This window comes from Rhodnius prolixus, unplaced genomic scaffold, assembly GCF_049639745.1.
Source record: "Rhodnius prolixus isolate KJV_2025 unplaced genomic scaffold, Rpr scaffold_2, whole genome shotgun sequence".
In the NCBI taxonomy this organism is placed as follows: Eukaryota; Metazoa; Arthropoda; class Insecta; order Hemiptera; family Reduviidae; genus Rhodnius; species Rhodnius prolixus.
In genome coordinates, this window is record NW_027411592.1 from 31,062,515 (window position 1) to 31,086,716 (window position 24,202).

Consider the following 24,202-nt stretch of genomic DNA (forward strand, 5'->3'; position numbering starts at 1 on the left):
CGAGAAAAAAGTTGCCGAAAATGAGCAAAAACGGGTTTTTCAAAAAATGTTCTTGTTGTTGTTGTTGTTCTTCTTGTTACCTTTTTTGTAAACAACGTACAGCCTAAACGCGCGAACCGATTTTCATGAATGAGGTGTCATTCGATTCGGAATTTTATGTAGATGTGCCTTTTGGGGGTCTCGACCCTGTACATCGAATGGGAGAGGAGTTAGCCCCCTTTATGTAAGGCCCCCTCCAAAATTATTATTACTAATTACTCTGTAAATCTTGGCCCGATTTTGATAAAATTTGGTAGGATGATAGGGTTAGGGCTCCCCTACGTAACATTAAAGCGGCGATCAGCTCTTACACTTGTTAAGGGGAAGTATAGGAATCGTTTCAAATTATCGACACGTGAACCGATTTTCATGAATGAAATGTCATTCGAATCGAAATTTTGTACAGATTTGCACTTTAAAAGTCTCGACGCCGTGCCTCATAAGGAGGGGAGTTTGCCCCACCCAAATAAGGCCCTTTCTAAAACTATTATTACCAATATTTCTATAACGCTTAGTCCGATTTTGATAAAATTCAGCTCGAATAAGTGGTTAAAGCTCCTCTACATTGCTGATGCTCTTGCACCTACTAAGAGGAAGTACTGCAATCGTTTAAATTATCAATGAGTGAACCGATTTAAATCAATGAATTGTCGTTCGATTAAAAAATCTTTGCCTCTTTGCCTAGAAGTTCTGCAATCGCAGTTTATTTTTCTTACTCCTCTTAAAAGGAAGTAATGAAATCGCAGTTTAATTTTGCTATTTACGCACAAATACCTTCCTATGTTATTCAAAACGCTTTTTCAAAAAAAGTTGTTACTGAGGATGGTTTGGGGGACCTTAACGATAATCATTCTTTAAAAAGATCTCTCTAGTGGTAGTTACGGTTCCGACTAACCATCTTATCAGGTTATAATGATAGAATTGCTTATTCCAAATTTAAAAAAATCTGTAAAGCAGATATGTAACTTTGTAAAATAGACAAAAAGGAAAATCTATCCAAAAGGTACAAAAATCTCTTTAACAAAAACTTACAGTTTAAAATGTTAAGTATAAGGGTTGATTAAACGCCAAAAGGTACACAAATCAGCAAGCACCCAACATTTCATTAATTCTTCATTAATATTTAAGTAATTTTACTGCATTAATATTCATTAATATTTTTTAGAATTTATTAGATGTCACAGACCCTTATGCTGGCCATTTTCGTCTACAAAATATTTGTTCAAGTAGCACTGTAGATTGACTGTAATATCTAGTTATTTATAATAAACTATTAATTACAGGTTAAAAAGAAAAACGTTATAAAAAATAAAAAAAAAATTATGAAGCTAAAAAATTCAAAACTTTTTTTTATAAAAAAAAAATGTAATATGTAATATAAACTAAATAAGATATGTATATTTTTAGGACAGCTAATTATTCCAGTATTTTACTATAAGTAAAATTAGGGGGACTAAATTAAATTACAATTGAGAAATGAATAATTGTTGTTGAATAATCTACTTGTTATTATCTGTGTATTATTTGTGCTCACGAATATTTCGGTAAGACGAATTCAAGACAGTAGCCTACTCTAACTTTGTCTTTTTCTACTTTAACATGCATGTACGTATATATGTGATTTATCATAATTATAAGAAAAAAATATTATAAATGAAGTGGCCAGCATAAGGGTCTGTGACATCTAATAAATTCTAAAAAATATTAATGAATATTAATGCAGTAAAATTACTTAAATATTAATGAAGAATTAATGAAATGTTGGGTGCTTGCTGATTTGTGTACCTTTTGGCGTTTAATCAACCCTTATACTTAACATTTTAAACTGTAAGTTTTTGTTAAAGATTGTAATGGACGACAATTACAAGTAGTGAAAAGTATATGTACGTAGAACATTATCACCGTAGTAATATAAACTATAGCAGTTTGATGGAAAAAATCTCGACTGTCTTTGAATGCTCACCATTCGGAGAACGATGCTTTTGGACTGGTCCTATCAGCAGAATACTGCACCTCTTTCCTTTAATAACCAGTGATATGTTACATAGAAAACCTTTAGAAGTTTTTCATGAAGAAATTATTTGCCCTCCCTTCGGCTACAGCTAATAAAATCGTTTATATTCAGACAGCTGTAGATCTTCATCTTGTACACTGAAACTGCACTTTAAATGTACCTTTAGGTTGTTGAGTATCCTTATTATTGTCTTCCTAAGATCTTGAAGTTAGAGTTATAAATAATAGGATAATCTGGTTTCAACACTGGATTCATCTAAATTAGCTATATACGTATATTGGATTCAAGTGCGCCTATTAGTTTGATGCTTGTGCTGAAAATGACACTCTTTGAAAGAAAACTACCTCATGATTGAATAAAATGAAATTAATGACTCGCGAAAAGTTTCACAGCTGTGCTAAAAAGTCATCTGCTTTTTCATTGTAACCCAACCTTGTTCAGAGCTTCAGTCTAGAATGCCCTCGGAAAATCGTCACTTAGAGAGCTCCGGTGGATGTTTAAGTTAAGGTGCGAGCAAATTAAGTATGAATCATACGCTCAAGAGAATTCAACTATCTTCACTTTTTAATAAAATGAACAAATGATATTAACCTTTTCTTAGCGGTTTGTTCAAATGCTCAGAGCTTCGAAAATATAATATAAAACGCACAAAATCCTGATTAGACTTCATTGCACTGTTAAATAGTTCTTGAGCAAGTGTAGTGCCAGACGGTAAAATAAGTGAAGTCGAAACCCGTACACCTTATTGATTAATCGACTCTAGTGTTGGATGAAAGTCCGAAACCGGTCAGGGATACAATAAAAATTAGTAATTAGGGTAAAATCAAAGGTATCCATCACTGCGGGCCTAATCACATTTTCAATTTTTGATGAGTTGGTCTTATTTCATAGAGTTAGCCTTTCATTTACTGTAGTACTTATTCCTTCTTATTAAAGTAAAGTAAAGTAATCGCCTATTTTTACAGGCGGGGCTTAACGTCCATGTACCAATTAGGTGTCGCGGACAGAGGCGGCTAGCAAACATACTTTACTGTAAGTTTCTTTTATTAACTATTAAATGAAATACAAGGCCTAAAAGGCCGGGAATCGAACCCAGTATCACAATGCATATTAGCTTTGCAGGTCTCGCATCTAACCGCATGGCTACCGTGGCGCCTTATTCCTACTTACGATTTTATGTGTTTACTAACATGACGGGTAATGTCTTATTTTTTTATTTTATTTTTGGTTTTTCAAGTAACAACACATAAAAACAAAATTATAATAATTTTCAAAAATTTTAAAGAAATTTCACTTAAGTAAGTTCTTATTTCAACTTAATTAACAATAAAATCAAAACGAAAATACGAGTGAGAGGGCGCAATAGCCAAAACGGTATAACCAGATCCGTATAAAATATGTATTAGCTTTTTAAAAATGGACAAGAACTTACAGAGAAAGGGTCTGCCGTTTAATTATTATGACAATACCTCCTTTTTTTCTTCTTTCTTTGCATTTTTCGTAAATTTCAAAAATTGTTAAGAAAATATAAATTCAAAAAAAGAAATGGTAGACCGGCTGAATGGAGATAAGCGTGCACGGCCTAACAATTAGTTCGCTGGTAGAAAACCATTATATAAAGATATAAAACTGGGATGTTACTTCAATCTCAGAAATTATAAACAGGAAGAAATAAGCAATATTTGTTTGCACAAAAGGAAAAGATATTAAGCAATCAATCTATTCCTAATCACATTCAGTTCTCAGGTGGGGAAATGGGCTGGAACATATGTAGAACTGTTCAACTCGAATTGTGCTGTCCATTTTTATGAGAAAAGTATTGCAAGTTATGTGCATTTTTCTCTGAACATTCTAGTTCGCATTCTATGGCTTTGAACAAGCAATATTAAGGACTTTTTTTATTGAACTAGCAGTTTTAAAAGTTTCAAAAAAATATTGTAATTTAAAAGGTTTAGATTTTGAAAATAATGGTTTCGGTTTGTATTAATTACAAGATTTAATACCTACTTGATTCTACCTTTACCTTTAAAATAATAATACTTTAATGACATTAATTTTGTTCATATTTATGGAGCTTCTAAAGTAGCTTGATTTTAATTAAATTATAACATGATTTACATCAGTAAATTCTAAAAGTAATAAACTAAATTCTTTCTATTTTCAATTAAAAGAAAGCGTGAATTTCAACTTGTCCATTTTACATATTTTTTTTTTTTTTTATAGTAAATACTTGTGCACTTAAATAGGGTTAATTGTACGAAAAATTAAGAGAGTTCAAATGATTAAAACAAGAATTAAGATATAATTACCTTTTTCTTTCCAATGACTTAAGTGAAGCTACGTTAACAATTTTAGTATTTGATTTAATGATTGAGTTAATTGAATTGAAAATTGTAAATAATTTTTTTTTTTGTAAATTATGGAAATAAATAATTCTAGATTCTTCCACCTTTCCGTAAAATTGATTAATCCATGTATGGATTGTTGCAAGAACATATCCTTCCACCTTTCCGTAAAATTGATTAATCCATGTATGGATTGTTGCAAGAACATATCCTTCCACCTTTCCGTAAAATTGATTAATCCATGTATGGATTGTTGCAAGAACATATCCTTCCAACTTTCCACAAACATTGAGTTCATCATTTTCTTCCATTTCATTGGAACTGAAACAAGAATAATCTTTAGCGTTTTAAAAAATTAATTTCTTTATTGAGCTTGTTTCTTATTCAATTTGTTTTTACATTCTCTTATTCGTAAAAAGAATCTTTTCAAGCAATAAGCGATTTGCCAAGGTTTCTCTTTTTACAATTACTAATTGAAATACCTTTTTCTATTTTCAACTTACCTATTTACCTACCTCAACCTACCTCTACAGAGAAATAGAAAATTTGGTAATCATAATAAATTTTAAATATCGAGTTTCAAAATAATATAAACGTTTTGAGTTTCCCAGCGTTCAAAAACGTGTTGTTTTTTTTAATGTGATATATTGGCTATGACAGTCAAAGAAATTAGCGAAGAAAATCCTCTAACCTAAATACCTAACTATATATATTTTTGTAATTTATAGATAATTTCAAAAAATGTATGTATCAAAGCTGAACGTCAATTTTAATTTATGAGGCTGTGATTTTAGTTTTGGGAGTCCCACCATAAAGACTATTTCAAAAAAGTCAAATTCTTTTCAGTCCAGGGAACCTAAAACATAATTCCCATAAAAGAGAAAAATATTTGTTTTGCCACGCCTTAAAAACAAAGCAGAAGCAGATTAAAATTTATTACCCTATTTTCTGGCGCTAATGACCGCAGCAGCCGATGCACTTATGTCATTTTTTAATAAAACAGACAAAAAACCAGGAAGTTGATAAATAATGGTAGAAATATTATTTAAAAATAATTGGTTCAACCTAATATTTAAGAAGTTTCTGATCGAGATGTCTGCATGTATATCTAATTTAACGGTGGTTACAACCTCGCGTAATAATGGATTGGCGGTGCAGGGTGGAGAAGCGTCCATCAATACTCATAAGAACGAAATTGTCCCAATAAAAGACGTAGGAACCTGCAAGGTTTAGAACAGCCCCTACATTGGGAAGGGCTCCTTTTACCATTCAGGTTAAGAATCTAAGAGTTATTTTTGAAAAGAAGCTGACCATCACCTTCACAATGTTACACCACGAACACGGTCGCTCTTGGTCGGTGCAAAAGGCTGGGTGGGAAAATTGGGGTTTAGCTCCAAGACGACTTGTAGATTTATATATGTATTAGACCAATGGTATAATATGGAGCGGAGTTAGAGGGAAACTTCGCACACAGCGGTGTTCAAAGACGCTTGCTTAACATGAGAGCTAGAGCGTAGCTAACTCCTAGAGGCTAAGCAAGTGCTGTGTCAGTAAGACTATTGAAGAGGCAAGTTCCTCCGAGGTTTGATATTTTGGCAAGTCTAGGAAGGCTATCAAGTCTTTCAGACGGAACTAGATGCTACAAATCTTTGTGCTGCCGATTTCTTACGATGAAGAATAATTAATACCAGAGTCATCATTTTCACGGACAGTCAGGCGGCTTTGCAAGTCAATAAATCATATGATTTTTTTTTTTTTTTTTAAGATGATGTAGAACTGTTCGAAACCCTGAAGGAACTAAGGTCTTCCTTGTCTACACCCAGGTATTTATACTTAGTGATTTGGCATTTAGTTGAACCTTGCACTTTTTGCAAGCTGTAAAAAAGTAATTATATTTCACCGAAAAATGTTTCTGAAATTTAGTAAAACATTTTTTTTCTTTTTAAAAATTTCTTCTGTTCACAATAAAAATTATGCAGAAAAAATGGCAATAAAAACCGGGTAAAAATAACACTGCTTCAAAATTTTAAAATGATGAAAATGAACAATGATGTAGGGAAGCTTACCTTACTATTACTTTTTACAGAAACACCCTCCATTATTTCTTCTCCTTCACTTTCATCGGTCTACAGTACTTTCCACCAAATTTGAAGTAATCTAAACAGAAGGTGAGAAAGAAATAACAAACCCGTAAACGAAAAATAAGTTAAGGACAATCCTATCACTAAGGTAAACCTTCAGAAAAAAAATTGTCGTTTCAGATTTACTTTTTTTTCTTTTCTTTTTTCTCTTTTTCTTAAAGCATTTCATTTTATCCAAGATAAGTAGTTACTTATTATTAAAAGTTTTCGTATATTAATAACTAAAAGTTATTTGATTTAGACTGCAATATAAATTCTTAAGATATTCTGATTTTCTGGCCTACTGACTTACACCCCTAATATTCCTTTATCAATTAATACAGAAGAATCTGCATACCCGACTGAAACAAGATGTGACTAGTCGTTTCAAACTATATTTTAGAATACTAACTACAGATCAAACTTTTTTACAACTTACAAATTACAAGACACCGATAAAAAAATAATAAGCACATACTAAACAGAAGTGAGGAGTTAAACCAAACTTTCTGATTGTAACTCAATATAACCTTTACAACTTAAAATCTTGCGAAAAATCTTGAATGCACCTTACTAAGTTTTTTAAAAAAATAAAATCAATAAAGAGCTTTACATCTTTTTGTCCATTTACTAGTAAAAACCCGTTACCACAAGTTTCACACCATCCTAATCCTCTAATACAACAGAGATTTCTTAATGAGAGTAATCGCAAGGTCGCAATAGAAGAGTTTCACCATTAGATGATTTTTCTAACACACTAATCAAGTGAAGATACACCTACCTTCATCATTACATTTATTGCTACAGCTTTCTTGCTGTAAATATAGCTCATGAAAGAGAGAGATAGACTTTTAAAGCAAGCAAAACTTTACAAAATCATTAGTGCTGGTTGTAGGGCTGATTCTTAAAAGTGGAATATAGTGTACATAACGCAGATCCTTTGCTTTTAACTATTGAAAAATAAATCAATTTAAATTTTTATTTCTTAACATTGTTTTGGGCAAATTATACTCGCTTCATTTCTCCTATTATTTCCATGAATTAAACATAAATCAATCATTCTGGCACAATTTGTAGGAGCTGGTGTATTTTATTGAAAAACTTTTAAATTTGTTAGATTCTGAAATAAAATGTTTACTTTTGAAAAATAGATTAACAAATTTGCTACAATTAACAATTAAATAATCGTGCTATCACAGAATGATAGACCTTAGTAAAGGTCCAGTACTATGAATTTAAAATATAAGTTATAATACCTAGATTACAGAAAATAGCTTATAAAGAAGATGTTTTCATAATGGTTGGAAACGTAGGCTGAGGACTGCTACCCCTGTTGCACGAAGATGATCCTCCACTTCCACTCTCTCGTGTTGTTCCACCACTCAGATTAGAAATCAGTCCACACTGACGTTCATGATATTCCTAAAATTAGTAAAACAAAAAAAAAATCTGTTGTAAATATTCACATGGTCTTTCATTTTTAAGGAATTCTTCCACCTTCGAATTTTTACTAAATGTTAGTTGGCTCATGTTTAAATTTATACTCAAAGCTAATACTCCTCTGCAAACATAAAGCACGAGAATAGAGAGCATCTACTGAGGTAGCAAGGAAATGGCTACTATAATACTGTTCAAAGCGGCCCAACCAATCTAACGTAAGGTACCCTTAGACCTGCGTTTCCCAACCTTTTTTGGCTCGCGTACCACTTGGTTACTACCAAGTAATCACGTACATCGCGTACATCATGCTAAATTGTACCACTTCGTAAAAATGATTGTATATCGTGAAATTTGTTATTTCGAGTGTGTTGTTTTATTATTATCTTTAATTGCATAGAGATACAATGTATCTGTTACAAAGGAGTTCAAGTTCATGTTCACTTTATTAACTTTGTAAATTGTAAGATCTTAGTTTTACAACTTTTTTTAAATAATTAAAAATTGCGTATATATTTTTCTCTTCAAGATTATTAATTAATTTACAAAGTTCTTCTTTAGGATTGTTATATTTGTGCCCAAATCTTCTAAATTAATTTCTTTTAAGCATTCAACTATCCTGTAATACCAATTAAATTTAATGTTGCTTGAATAGAGCTTACTCATTGCCATCAGTCTGTTTAAGCAGATTTTTATATAGTTACCATTTAAGTTCTGTCACATGATAATTCTATCAACTTTTCTGATTTTTCTATTTCTTTTCTTTTCTATTGATTTTTCGCGTACCACCAACCAGCAACTCGCGTACCACCAGTACGCGTACCTCAGGTTGGGAAACGCTGCCTTAGCCAATCATTCGATCATCTGTTCATCTCATTAGCTGCTGATAGCTAAGTTAAACATGCAATTTAAAATAATGTGTTGTGGTTTGTTGTTTGCGAAATCACATTGGTAATGAGGTCATCAAAAGAAACAGCCATTTTTTTACTATTTCGTTTGTTAATCTGATGAATAACCAAATTGTAACAAACGATTATCCTGACATAGTTAAAAAAATGTTTGTTCCCAAAAGTAGAAGAGTGAGTTCCAGTTACAAATGAAAAATTGCATGGGTATCTCAATGTATGAGGCAATTTCTGGAGAACCTTAGTTACAATAGATGAGATAATTTCAAAGTTTAGAAAACCAGCGGAGTCTACGAACTTAAAAACTCAAAATTCAAATGAAAAATAAAAAAAAAGAACTTAATTTTTTTTATTTTTTCAAAACCTCCTCTTTCTCTCACCATATCCACATAAAGGACCCCTTATCCCATCGACCTATCTTGTATAACTATATTCTAACGACATAATATTCTTTTATAGTTAGTTATATCAAATTGTAAAATCATTTCATTCCAGAAATAAATAGTACATACCTGAAAGCAAGGTACAATGCATAAATTGGTCTGGCATTCTGGACAATGGTACTTTGTTTTTCTCCTCAATATCCTTCCATGAGTATCTATCGTATTCCAGCAAAAATTACACCCTAAAGCTGGACCTGGTCTAAGAACTGGGCAATGACAGGATCTAGAACCTTCACAAGGTTCTGCTCCGCTGGATGTGTTCGAACACTGAAAAGGGAAATAAAATTGTATTACAACAAAGGTAAAATGAATCATAAGAAAATATATAATTATAGAGACTGTATTTCACAATTGTTAACATTCTTGGTCGCAAGTAATAAATGCAGGTGAAATGTGAAAAATATAAGTTACATTACATTAAGTCTATAACTACTTTTATCTTAGAAGTAATATACGCTTTGTTGTTGCACAATCCTTTAATTTGCTTTAATATAAGTTACTTTTAATTATTTTTTGGATAGAATTCGTACAGAACACCATAAAGCAATTAAAAAGTAAAAAAATAAATGATATTGTAAACAAAGATATCATCTTTAAATTGTCTTAAAATGAGCATGAAATCTTATTCTATTACTTCCGTACAAAAAATTCTTACAGTAAGAAAAATATTACTGCAAAGACTTCAGAAACTAAGCAAGGGTAATTAGTTAATCAAATTAACCTTCATCTAACTGAGATAAGTTTTCTAGTAACTAAAACAAGAGTATTATTTGAAATTTAATAAAATTTCATTTCGGATGAAAGAGAAAGCTGTAAAAAGCATATTAAGCATTTGTAAGGACGATAGTTGTAATAATTTTGATCCTAAAATATATTTTTCCTCACTTCCATCATACTTCTGGTTTATTGTAATTAGTGACTACCAAAATGTTTGCTATAAAGATATAAAATGTAATCAAGATTAAATTCTGTCGATTTTGGATATCACGATTACTGCTTTCTTCTAAAATAAATTCTACAACTAAAGGTATATTTTATGATACCAATTCAAAAACAGCTTTAGTTTACAGGCTAATAAGAGACTAGCGATGAACCTATAGGTGAAGTGAGGAGCAACAGAGTCGTCCATACAGCACATCAAAAAAAACATCTCTTGCTTATTTAGTTTTAGTGCTGATAGGAGTATTAAAAATGTAAGTAAAGTATCCACGTCCGAATGAAAGTAAATTTTATGATTGCCTAATCGAGAATTAGAGGCAACCTTCCAACAATATATTTTCGAGCAATATTTCCATCTCATTATGCCATGAAAAAAGTAGAAAAAAAAAGTTATAAAGCCTATTAGCACATTATCGTAGTTAACCTCGCATGAGGAATAACAACAAGTAAGATGTTCACAAAAAAATAAGCTTTTTGCTCGGCTAGATAACAAAACTATGGGAATAGTTAGCAAAAAATAAAAATAAATACCTGCGGTGTTGATACAGTCCTTCTAAGTTCCTCAACCGTCTTAAGTCTAATTGTTGATTGTTGATTACTGCTAGCCTCTGATGTTGATGATTGTAATGTATGAGATGTCTGTACGCAAGCAATTTGTGTAACTCCTCCAACATTAGCGGTAACTTGAACATGACTGCTACTATTATTACCACTACTAGAAGATTGTGGTTGACAAGTTATTTGCGAAGAAGTCGATGACAAATGTGGACTGGAATTTTGTTTTGTCAGGTAACTGTGCTGAGGCACTGTGAGAAGATTTGGTGTTGGTTCTGAAGATTGACGTTCAATTTTTAACGATTCCCCTTCACTTTCAATTTGTGACATGTCACTATCTTTCTTTATCCTATGTTGTCGCATGAGAAGTCTTCCTCTCTTTGATCCCATGGATGGTGTAACAATGGGCTCGATAACTGCAACAAAAATACCAAAACAAAATGTTCCCTGAATAATTTTTAATTCAATTTCGCTCTAGGAAACTCAAATAATAAACTATAATATCTTATACATTATATATAATAAAATTTCTAAACCCTTACAATTGACTCTATTCTCGAATTAATAACGAAAAGTAAAAAAGAAAAATATTACGAAATATAATATCAAAAACTATTAATATTTATTTCGCTATTAATATATTACGAATTGTATTAACATATAATTTTCAATAACCTGACAGTTGTAAAGAACTATCACATAAATCAGAATTTATTCAATTGCTAGGATTTTGACAATAAAAAAAATAATAAATTAAATTAAATGATAATATTATTTACAACTCCTTTTTGACCTTCTCTTATTCGTATTACAATCGAGCAGATTTTCATTTTTGAAAAAGCCACAAATATCGGCTTTGAGATCCCATGAGTTCGAAAAATTGATTTTTATTAACTGGTTGTTTATTTCAAAAACAAAATGTTAAAATTTGATTATTTAGTTCAGGTGCTACCGGGGATGTGACCGTTTTTAATCAACATTAGTCAACTGAAAGTACCACTTCACTGATTCAATTTTTTAGATTGATTTTTCTCGAATATGACTTTGCCTCTGTGATTTTTATGTGAGACTGATGATAATTAGACAAATAAAGGACAGTTTCATTGACCGCGGAATGTTCAACACTGATGAATCATGAACGAGACTAACGGATCTCTAGTCGTAGTAAAATCCGAGTTTCAATCATACAGAATGGAGAGGAGAGTGTTGGTCCTAAATGACAGTATAGGGACTTCAATCAGACTGGCAATAAGTCTAGAGGAGTAGCCATAGCTATAGAAGACACAATACCTGCGAGGGTTAATTCTCTCAACATCTTGACCAGCAGAACAAAACTTTTGCATTGACATAAAAACTTTCAACGCGCACAAGTCATGAAGTCCAGAGATCTGGATTATTGCAAAACCTGTGATCTAAAATTCGTCAGCAAATCAATTTACAAAGAAAATAATTAAACCTCGATGAATAACTTCATAAGAAAAAACAAAACTATTTTCATTTACTACTGTTTTCAAGATTCATAAACTAACTGTTAAATTTGCAGAAAATTTTAATAATATTTAATTTTTATTTACAGTTTGTAAAAGCACACAAAAAACATATATGCAGCGAAATGCTGCAGAAAAGTCTCCTCCTCCTCCCCGAGGTCTACTTTAAAACAAACTACCAAGAAAAATTATTTAAGTAAAATTTATAAAATTCTTATTCAGAAAATTCTAGGAACTATTTTTGAAAAACATCTCAAAAATGTGAACAAATTATAAAATAAAGTGGTACTTCTTCTATCTCGAAATTTTTTCATACATTAAATCCTTTATAATAAGTAATAAAATCGGGAATATCCCTAAATGGAACTTTGGAAGAATGTTCACGCACTCTCCCTCCCAGAAGTTCCCAATAATAGAATTTTAATAGAAAAATGTTTCAAATAAATGTTGTTTGCATCCCCCCCCTCATACGCACCTGCAAATAACTAGCTTTTCTAGATGTTATTGCATCGATAGCTTTTTATCATTTAATGCATATTTAGCTGGCAAGAACCCTCACTCGCTCAAGAAATTAATGGACTTCCATTTAAGCAACATAATTTATCAAATGGTAATGTAACATTTAATATTTACTTACATAATTTATGTATGTAAATAATAATAGTTTATTGAACCTTTCAACAGCTTTTATAAAAATTGATATTTCAGGTTAATAATGAAATAATTTCTGATTTTTCTATTGATTTAAGACAAATAATCACTATTTTGATAATTTATATATTTACACAGTAGAACAATTTGCCTTTTTTGAAGACACCAACTTAATGTTAAAAGTATCTTCAAAATCTTAAATATGACGTGCTTCTAAAATATGCATTGCTTGTAAAATTATTTTGAAATCTACTATTGATTCGATTGTTTGGATGCAGTTTAATACTTCTAGTAAATATTAGTTTATAAATGAATACTAATTGCTAACTCCATATCATCAAATTATTTCTCTCAAATCATATCAGCAAGAAGCAATGTGGAAATGTAAGTGTACATAAAATTTACTTTTTATACACATTCTGTAACACATTATATTATATAAATGCATATTTTGTAGGTGAAATTATTGACTAAAAAATCACATTAAATATAACTGCAGTTCTTGTTCAATACTTTTTTAAAAGGCATGGAGAAAATAAATTAATAACAAAAAAAAAATGGAAGGAAATAAATTTTTTTAAGTGAATTTTACTTGTTGCATAAAGTATATTTAGTTGTAACTAAGAATACATAAATATTGTACGTATTATAACTATGTACATAATTGGGTAGATAATAATAATAATTAGTATTATTATTTTTAATAATTATAACTCTTGTACTTATATCAAATCTTGGTTTACCAAATGATTTAAATTTGTTATCAAATGTTTGTTATAATTTATTTTATGAATAATGTAGATCCAATGATTGTTGCTGAGTTTAACAAATATTTTTAAAATTTGCTAATGATAAGTTATAATCAAGTTAAAACAGAAAGCATAAATTTTACAGGTTGAAATGGTAATTTCAACTAATTAACAAAGATCAAAATAAACTAAATATATTTTAAAACAATTAAAAAATAAAAGTGACAAATTAAACAAAAATCCAGTTCAAGCAGGCGCGTGAACAAGGAAACTTATATTATCAAAATTGAAGTCTGAAGTTTTAAACTAAAACATTTTCTTTTATAAAGCTTTCTTATATTTTCAAGAGTTACAATATTTCAGTTATTCCTTTGTTGTACTTAACTAACTTCTTTCAATTTCTGAAAACACATTTAAAAACCCAAACTTCTTTGTATTTTTAGGAATTAAAACATTTTTGTTTTTATTCCTTATAATAAATTAGAAGAGTTTTTGCATTAAGCACCAAGTTCACTAGTGTCAATTGCTTTAAAAGTAAGAAACTAATCATTGATACAATAAAGTATGATATTTTCCAAAACATATTGGCTTGGCACACTCTTAAAAAAATAATTCTATAACAAATCTTACTAGTTTTCACCTACACATTTGGTAAAATAATTGTTGGTAAAGTACTGGCCTCATATTAAAGATTATGTATTGCCCCTTAAAAGAGATTCACTCTTTTTTCGAAACATATAACTTTCTCTTAAATATATAATTATAAGCCCTTAAAATAAAATGTTTATTTGCACTTGGTATATTTCACTTACAAATCAACAATAAATACTAATGTTAGTACAAAAATATCTCAGGCTGAACTAATTTTGAATAGACTAAGCATCTAAACAATTCTTTAATAATTTTGCACGTAATAATTTACTACTAGAACATGAATTACCTTAGGTAAAAGTTGCAGCTTAAAAAATATCAAACTTAGGAATAGGTGTTTTTTTCCTTCTCTTTATTTACATTTTTAATGCAAGAAAGTCTCTACTTGAAACATATTACTTTTGGCAATATCCATCGCATCATAGACGCCTTCTTGTCTGCTATAATTATATATCGGAGGAGCTGGATAATCAAAAGAGGCGCTTACTTGACAAGATGGCTGTAAATGGGGAGAACTAACTAGATGTGGTGGAGCTTTCAACTTTTGAACAGCACACGTATGGTCTATAGGACTTACTTTTATTGGTTTTGTACACATAGGTTCGTTCAGTCGTATCTTTGTGCTTGGTCTTGAAATTGGATATCCCCTTTTTTTATACTCAAGCCATAAAGTACGATTATTTACACCGTATAATTTCGCTGCTTTGCAAAAGCCAAGGCCCCCAGTGCGTACAGCCTCTAAAGCTGCAAGGAAGTTCTCGTCCTGTTGTGGATTGGAAGTTCTTTTGCGCCTGCTCGGTGGATATGGGAACTTGTAGTCACTGGATGATAGAGTAGTGCTGCAGCCTTCTCCGATTGTTGTCCACCCTAACCCCGGACATCACATACATACACAATGTTAGGAAAGGATAAACCACCTTTCTACTTCTCATAATTCATGCAAATTCAAAGGGCAATAAACTAGCTCAAAAGTTATTAAGGAGTTTATTTGTCAGTACTCTTTCCATGGCATAATTAAATACACAAATAGTAACCACTCCACCAATAAAAAAAATAATAATAATGCCAAAACTTAAAAATATTATATGCATTTGTCAAGATTTAAATTCAAAATAAATATCTGATATAATATGAAAGTAAAATGGTTGTATTTAAATAGTATGTCACATTAAAAGTTGAAGTAAAAAACTATTTGTTGATAAAATAACTCGACGGTTGCATTACAAACTTAGTAGTTTGTATATGAGATGTGATATGAAACTGCTGTCGTATATGAGATGAAATACAGTGAAAACAGAAGTAAGACCTAGCAACAACAGATGGTTCGCTAATATTGTTGGGAAAAATATTTAGTTAAATGTTATGAAAAAGTTAACTTCAATTGAATTTAATATAAATGAAGTATCAAAACATATGACCAAATAATCTAATTTCTCAGGCCTAAACATAAACTAAGAATTACGGTAGGCTTTCTGGCCAACCCCCTTAGAATCTTGACCAAACCGGTTCTTCATTTATCAATTAACTCTTATGATGCAATTTTCCACAAAATATGAAACCGTGGTTAACAATGAAGGAAAAAATATTAACTTTATATGAAAATTCTAGATATATTTCCTAATCATGTGATTATGTATACCACAATATGCTTAACTTTTCATGATGATGTTTAAAAAAAAAAAAAAATTATAATCTTTGATAAACACGACTAGAGTGAGATATGATTAATTAATTGTGCTACGAATTCTGATCATTAAAAAAATGTAATTGTTACCTAAATTTACATTAGCACGCAATCGAATCAATCACTTAGATGAATAAATTACAGTAAAGCAAGCAAATAGGATCGCAATATGTAAGGTAATGAATTTAGAAATATCAATACAGATTTTTTAACTATTTACAACTACCTGATGAAGTAAAAAAAAAACTTTGTCGCAATATTCGTAAGAAAAGTTTCACTTCCCACATTTCTTACCTAAAAATATAATACAAAAATGAAAAACTATTTTTTTTTTACAAACTGAGCTTCGAAAGCACTATATGCGTTATACTATAAAAACAAACACATTAGGCACTTCTAAATTGGGCTACTGATAAGATCCAATATTCACTCTCTTCAATGGGTATTTTGGATTGCCTGCGTTCCTTCTCCTTTTTGGTGGAACCGCCCTTCTAATATAATCTACAACATTCTATTGGGTTGGCAACTAAGTGATTGCGGATTTTAAATAAGAAGGAAAATTCAAAATTTTTGCTTAAAAATATAACTTTATTCAATTAAGCATTTTTCGTTTTTGTCGATGACCTTTTGCCATATTTCAGGCAGTGTCATAATTCCATGTTCAGAAAACTTCTGATTTTTGCCAGCAAAAAACGAATTAATTGTGATTTTACATCATCAGCTTCATTAAAAATTTTACGATTTAAGGAGATCTGCATGGTACGAAATAAATGGTAATCTGAAGGCTCAAGGTCTGGGCTATATGGTGGATGTGACAACACATCCCAACCTAGTTCCAATAATCTTTGGTGGGTGATCAAAGATGTGTGGGGCTTTGCGTTATCATGCTGGAAAACAACACCCTTACGGTTTGCCAATTCTGGCCGCTTTTCTTGAACTTCATCGCTCAGTTTGGCGAGTTGTTCAACGTAGACGCTTGAATTAATCGTTTGGTTTCTTGGTAAAAGTTCAAAGTGCAGAATTCCTTTATAATCGCAACAAACTGACAGCATAATCTTTTTTTGTTGAATCTCAGCTTTTGGTGACGTCTGGGCTGGTTCATTTTGCATCATGCACGACCTTTTCGGATTAACCTTGTTGTAAACTAATCTCTTTTCGTCGCTAGTAATCAGTCGTTTCGGAAATGGATCAATTTCGTTGTGTTTCAGAAGCGAATCGGACGCAAATGCGTTGCGTCAAATAAATTTCCTTAAGCTGATGAGGGATCCATAAATCGTGTTTCTTGACGTAGCAAGTGGTTTTAATTTTTTTTTTTGAATGCATGTACGCGATACATTGAGCTTCTCTGCAATCTCACGAGTTGTGCTATGACGATCTGAATCAAAAATAGTCTCGATATGGGTCTCATCAACTTCAACTGGACAGCCAGATCGTTGCGCATTTTTCAGTGAAAAATCACCAGAAAGAAATTAGGCAAACCAATTTTGACACTGCCTTTCTTTCAAGGCTTCATGCCCATATACGGCACATAACGTCTTATGTGCTTGCGATGCGTTCTGGCCTTTTCGGAAATAATATAATAAAATTTGTCTGAAATGCGCGTCTTGTTCTTCCATTTTTAAATTGGATAAAAAGGAAACTAAATGACTTATCGATAAATTTTTTTTAACTAAATTAAAGGCGAAAGTCCTAACAACAAGAAAACAATCCAGCTCAGATGCTTTGATCACGTAAACAAAGCAAAAGAATGTGCTAAAAACATCTATCGACAAAATCCGCAATGACTTAGTTGCCAACCCATTATAATGGAACATAACACGATGCATAAAAAATATTGACAATAATTATGTCTCTCATAGAAAGATCTGCAGTCAAACTATCAATGCTCTAATTTTAAACCAATTTTAGAACGTGGACGTTGACCATGTAGAGTGCGCTGACCTCACCAGGATACTCCGCTAACATAAACGATTCCCTCGCAAATTCTAGATTGGCCACTGAAAGGTTGTGGAAAAAAAAATCCGAATAGCTAAATATCTACGACATCTTGTAAATAGGTAAAAAAGATGTTTTAAAACTCATTTGCGACAACAAAGGGTATACAATACATGATCCTTTTTCTCAACCTTTGATCTTAACATTTTTCGGGAAAACAGCTAATTTGCAACTTCTTAAAGCTACACGACTTTTTTCTATGAAATTGACCTTAGTGTTAGCTGGTTAGATCCACTGGTAAATTTAATAATGCCAAACATATGAACTGTAAATGTAGCATAAATTTTGTCGAAGAGAAGGTATCATTTAACAGTTTAAAATTAAAGAAATATCCTTCTTTTCAAAATATGAAATAAATTCATCTCCCGCATGTCTGGTCCTATTTGAGCGAGCAATAAACTATCAATTAAAATATTCATTAATTAATGCTCTTCAAATCCATTTGCTCATTTGACATTTATTTCAAGGGATGGCTAATCAAATGCACCTGTTTGTCAAAAAAAAAAGTGGTCAAAAATTCAAAGAGGTGTTAATTGGTAACAAATCAGATTTTTTGTTTTTTGTAAGTGTTTATTTATACAAATGTTACTTTATTTTACTCGTCATAAGAAAAAATTTGGCAATCGTGCATATTTTGATTTCCACCTGAATCAATGGTTTGAAGACCATCTCTGCTTCTTTAAGATGTTCTGGGAAAAGAAGTGACATGAACCCTCTACTTATCAAATGCAATGTACGGCATCATTTTTATCATTAAAGCAGTTATTGTTGTGCAGTGGCAAGTGGGGAAGGAAGAAGCTGTACTCAAAACCAGAGATTTTACATCCCTGAGTTTAGTGTTCAATCGTCGTTGACTCTCTTCAGTAAATATAAAAGAAAAAAAAAGTAAGATAAAAGCAAATGGAATTGTAGAAAGTAAAGAACATTAACCTATTGACTTTTTAAAAACTTCTTTTGATATAAAGGTGAACTTGATGTAACCATCCTTAGAAATAATGGTGTACAGGGCTTGTAAATGTTATAATCATTAATTAGCGAATATTTGAAGAGACGTAGCAGTTTATTGTTAAAACATTAACAAGAATGTCCTGAATGAATTTATTTTAAATTTCGTAAAGAAGGACATTTGTTTAATTTTAAACATTAAAAGATACTATCTCACAGGCAAAATAAAAATCATCTTACGGAAAACTTAATGTTCATTCGATAGATGTAATTAAATTAACTAAAGCTCTAAACTCCAAGAAATCAAGGCATTCTTATGGAAAAAGATCGAGAAGTATTAAAAAGTAATAAAATGGCTGGCTGCTTTCTCGAAATCATTTGAAAATCAGACTATCATTTATTTGAAGTTTTTTGATATGTAGACCACCACTAACTCCTACGGCCACATTTTCTTGTTAATGTTTTATTTCGCTCAGTTAAGACTTAGAGAACTACTTGACCCTTTCAAGTTCAGGTCATATGCGAGGTAGACACACACACACAAAAAAATCAATTACCTCCTTCGCGATGTTTCATATTTGTTTATTTTGTATACTTTTTCTCTCTCATACACACACAAAATATCTTTTTATTATTCAAAGTTTATCATTTGTACTCATGAAATTAGGGAATTTCAAATGATGATAACAGGAAAATCTTTAAAAAAAGTTCAAAAGGAAATCCTGATTAGAGTACAAGTTAAGAAAAAACTACCTGCAAAGAAACTAAGTAAGCCTCTTCTTTAAAATTAATTTTTTAGACACGACCAAGTATTAAAAATTGTAATTAAAATTGATTGGTAATTGTGAGCACATGTATGAGCTGTGTGAGGACGATTAATACTGTTTTTCTTTCTAATCAAATGGTTTTAAATTATTTTTCGATCACAATTTTCTTTAATAAGATTCACATCTTAATTATAATGGGATTTAGACAAACTCTAAAATGTGACAGAAGATAGATGTTCCAAGTAAGATTAAGATTATAATGAGGTAAGTCTGCACAAAACAAGCCATTTACAAAATAGACTAATTAATATTTTTAAAAGTAAAAACGGTATTAAATAGTAAATTTAAAAATAGGTTTACGTGCAGAAGTTCTAAAAAGGCACGGTATAGACTTCCGAATTTGCTTGTAAAATGGTAGAATAAATAAATGTGAAGAAATTCTCATACCAATCACAAGGACAGTGAGGATAGTTAATACTTCAGTTATAATACATTAAATAAATTCCAAGAATAAGATCTAGAATCGAACCCAATGGCCAAAACATTCACCAATTGAGTAGTAAAGTTAATACAGCCACATTGCTAAACTAGAGATAAAACCGTTGTTTATTTTTTCCCTACCGGCTGCCGGACAGTGTTTATTCGCTTTAGATAACGTTGTCACCGGACGAAAAGCTGTAAGAGGCTCCTGGTAGCGAAAATCTGAGAGCATATAGTTGGAATCAACACCCGGGATCTTCGCTAGGGAATACAGTGCACAAAACATTGCGATAATTATTTCCTTCACATTTATTTCTCCCTCTTTAATATTTAATATTACAGTATAATATTAAGAGCAAGAAATTATTTAAAATGGCAACACAGTCCAGAGTCAGAAACCGTCGTTGTTTCTCCAATGTTAAGTACTTATGCTGAACTAATCCTGTCATAAATAAATACGATACGAATTCAAACAGGATTTCAAAAGTTATGTTAAAAATAAATAATTGCACTTTGTACATTATTTTACTGGTGTATATATTAGTCAACACGCACTTTTTTTTCCCACTTTATTCATATGGGTTTGGGCAACAGAGAACATCGCATTGCTGTAATCGCTCCTCGAGGTCGTTGGTTCAGCTTCACATTTTAACAACTCAATTTCTGTCTAATAGCTATGTTTGTTTATGATACCGAAAAGTACATTAGCATCCTTCCTTCAGCGATTTTTCAGGCTGTTATGTTAGCGAGTTTCATGAAGTCAAATAAGGATATTAAAGGTGCATAAATCAGACCAGAATATACTATTCTAAAAACAAGAAATCATTCTTGAGAGAAGGTGATCTAAAAAAAAAAAAACTACGTTAATTTAAAAGTCTTATTATGAACCTGGAATGGTTCCTGATAGAATAGTTCCTGACGAAGAATCGCGGCGAATCCTTTGAAATTAAAAAAAGATAAGTGCTATTTATTGGCACAGAGAAACTGGTAGGGCCGAAGAAGAGAAGCATCCCAAATTCCATTTGGATATTGAGCTATCAGAAATTTATTTTTCTCGTATGAAGCTAAAAATTTGCGAAGAATTATAGAGGATTTTAAACCTCCCTGCGAAACCTCTATTTTAAAAAACGTTTTTTTGAAAACTCATTGGGCGTTTCAGCAAGATAGATAGATGTGGCAACTGGCCACATCATGAGCATCATTCAAGGATAATGCAGTTTTTGGTCTAGTCTATAGACCAACAAAATGTTTCGATCTCTGGAAAGGAATCTATCAAGTCATGTACAATAAAAATATATAAATTATTCTGATCAGGTTTAAAAGAATCTTTTATGATTCTTAGAAAGCAACTGAAAAACAATGCGAACTTCGATAGATGATTGGATAGTCATCGATTTGTTCTTGAATAAGTTTCAGGTACATCCCCCCCCCCCCAAATTGTAAATTGGTAACTATTACCTCTTTTTAGCTAACTTATGCGTCTAGTATAAAAGTTATGTCTTACTAAAAAATTTACTAATACAAATTTTACAAGAATTAATAAAACTATTCTTTAAATAAACTGCAGTTTATTTGAATGGTCAAAACTGAATCTTCTACGTTATTGTGTGGGAGGTTCCTGTATAACAGATATTTGTTAATTTTTGACTGATTTATTGTTATTGTTGATTTAGAAATTATTATTATTATTATATGTACGTAGAATATATTCTTTATGGCAATGTATCATTTTCTTTGTTTAATTTCATTTTCTAACATTCAATTGCAATGTACCAGTCCTTACATTAATTTGTACTATCATTAATATTACTACTACTTTTGAATCCCTATAGAAGTTATCCTAGAACTTAAATTTATTTGAGTTACAAAACATTTATAGATTGTCAAAGCAATGTATTTCTCAAGATAACTTAAATTCTTGATAACTTGCGAAAATCTGCTCGAGCACAATAATTCTTCATTCGCGTTAAGAAACTGGCAGTATAAAGGAAGCTAGATTTTTGAAATAATGAAATGATTTCCAACCACCTCTACCAGGTCAATTAAAATTTTCCTGGAAAAGAAAAATCTAAATACTTCCTTTTTTAAAAAGCCTTTACTAAAAATCAGTAACTTTTGCAACAAAAGGCGAAAAAATTCGGGTGGCTATCGTAATATCTCTGATCCATACAAAATCCTTTACATATTATGCAGTTTATTACAAAAATAAAAATCTTAGTAAATTTTGAAATTTAGAGCATTCTCATATTTTTGCATTTTCAAACACAAGCATATATCACATCCTTTCTCTGGGCAGATGAGCAATGAGAAATAAGTAGAAGTAGAGGTGGTGGGATAGAAGGAATTATATTAAACGATTATTAAAACCTGAGAAGGATTCAAAGGAATTATTTGAGTCATTTGAAAAGCACTGATAAGAGCGATAAAAATATTTACAAAAATGTTTTTTTTAAGTACACACCTTGAGGTGGAGGTTGTGCACCTTGAGATGTGCTAGGTCTCTCTTCAGAGGAACTCCATCGTATGTTTGATTCACCTTCTTCCGAAATATTTCTCTAAAAATTAAATTTCCATTTAAAATGCGCCTTAGGATTTAGTTTAGGATTAAACAATCCTAAAATTACATTTCATAAACTGAAAGCATTGGTTTATAAATAGAGAATTTCACAAAGTCGGTTAAATAAATATTTATTATAATTAAATTCTGAAAACCCACTTTCACTGAACATCGGTTATTTTTAGGCTTTCAAACAACAATTTTTTTTTTTTTCAACTTAATTCTTCTTTATGAAGAGCTGAGTATTTAAATTCCTTTAATAATTATTTTTAAAAAAAGTAGAAAAACTGGAGCCTCACTGTTTTAATTAGAGCTTTCTTTATTGTAGCATTCCTACTTTACTTCAAGACGGAACCAAAAATATTTTTTCGAATGAAAAACACAAAATTTAATATGAATGTGAACTGATGTTCTCTAATTACACAGAAAATGGTAACGAAATATTACTAGAAAGTCGATCAGCTATTTCTTCACAACAAAAAGAAAACCGATTACCTAATCAACGTGGTAAAATAGTTATAAAATTGTAAAATCTCTGCCCTGAAATTTCATTTTGCTATAAATCATAGATTCGTTTAATTACTAAAATAAAAGTATTACATTATAACACTTATTAGATAAAAATGTGTGCACCACAAATGGAATGAAAGAGCAGACTATTTAACCAAAAGAGTGATATCGGTTTACATGAAAGTTTTCATTTGCTTATTATAAAGTTTTAATTCTTAAGAGTGTGGAAAGAAATTACACTTCTCAAAGTTGTTTTTAAAAACAATTATGTCAAAAAACGTAAAAAAAAATGGTAGTCAATGGAGAATTTCAAAAACTAAACTCTTTTAATGTGCCTTTGCACGATTGGTGAATTGTATAATTAATATATTTTCATAAAATTAACCTAAAGAACTCCGTTTTGCCAACAGTGCCTGGACTTCAGAACGCTTAGAACATATTTTCCTAGTTAGCTAAAGTTTTGCTTAAATTATACCAACCAACTAACCTACCATTTTTATTATAAAAATATTTTAATGGATGCTATCAGAAATCAATCGAAATTTTTAAACAATGCAATATAAAAATTAATTTTGCAATAACAATAAAAAAAAATTACATTTTTTAAGAAAATTAATTTAATTTACATTAGACTTTAAATTAGAATTATGAGTAGTAAAATAGTACTTCTACTTAATATGTAGTACTCCTTCAAATCTCGAGTTTAGCCAAATAGTGCGATAGTTTAGTGCTCAAGTGTTAATTAGAATAAAGCATTTATTGGTAAGGATGTTTGTGGATGGTTCATTAGGAAGACTGTACGTACTGGCGCGTTACGACTGAATGAACGTATTTTTAGAATCAATTAACATTTAGATAACAAATTAAATTATGAAACCTTACTTTGCTGAGTAGGGTTATATGTGTATGTATATCGTATATGTACTATT

At 30.8% G+C, this 24,202-nt stretch overlaps 1 protein-coding gene and 1 long non-coding RNA gene across 7 annotated transcripts in view; one reads left to right on the forward strand and one right to left on the reverse strand.

The window, feature by feature from the left end:
• Positions 1–3,079: 3,079 nt before the first annotated feature.
• LOC141449469 (uncharacterized) overlaps positions 3,080–24,202 on the reverse strand; it is a 28,880-nt gene continuing 7,757 nt past the window's right edge. For 2 of the 6 annotated variants that reach the window (XR_012455524.1, XR_012455525.1), the window contains exons 5-10: positions 22,668–22,761; positions 10,774–11,213; positions 9,373–9,570; positions 7,775–7,940; positions 6,465–6,555; positions 3,080–4,719 (exon numbers count right to left, since the gene is read on the reverse strand). Coding sequence is in view for 2 of the 6 variants with exons in the window: in XM_074118953.1 (XP_073975054.1) it covers positions 7,794–7,940; positions 9,373–9,570; positions 10,774–11,213; positions 22,668–22,761 (879 nt within the window). In the remaining 4 variants the exon portion in view is untranslated. Of the gene's footprint in view, positions 4,720–6,464; positions 6,556–7,299; positions 7,639–7,774; positions 7,941–9,372; positions 9,571–10,773; positions 11,214–12,441; positions 15,203–22,667; positions 22,762–24,202 lie in introns of those variants that run through there. The other 4 variants (XR_012455526.1, XR_012455527.1, XM_074118953.1 and 1 more) reach the window with 4 other exon arrangements.
• LOC141449471 (uncharacterized) lies at positions 15,981–23,338 on the forward strand. Its single transcript, XR_012455531.1, has 4 exons — positions 15,981–16,195; positions 17,928–18,076; positions 19,627–19,727; positions 23,092–23,338. It is a non-coding gene; the product is annotated as an uncharacterized lncRNA (long non-coding RNA).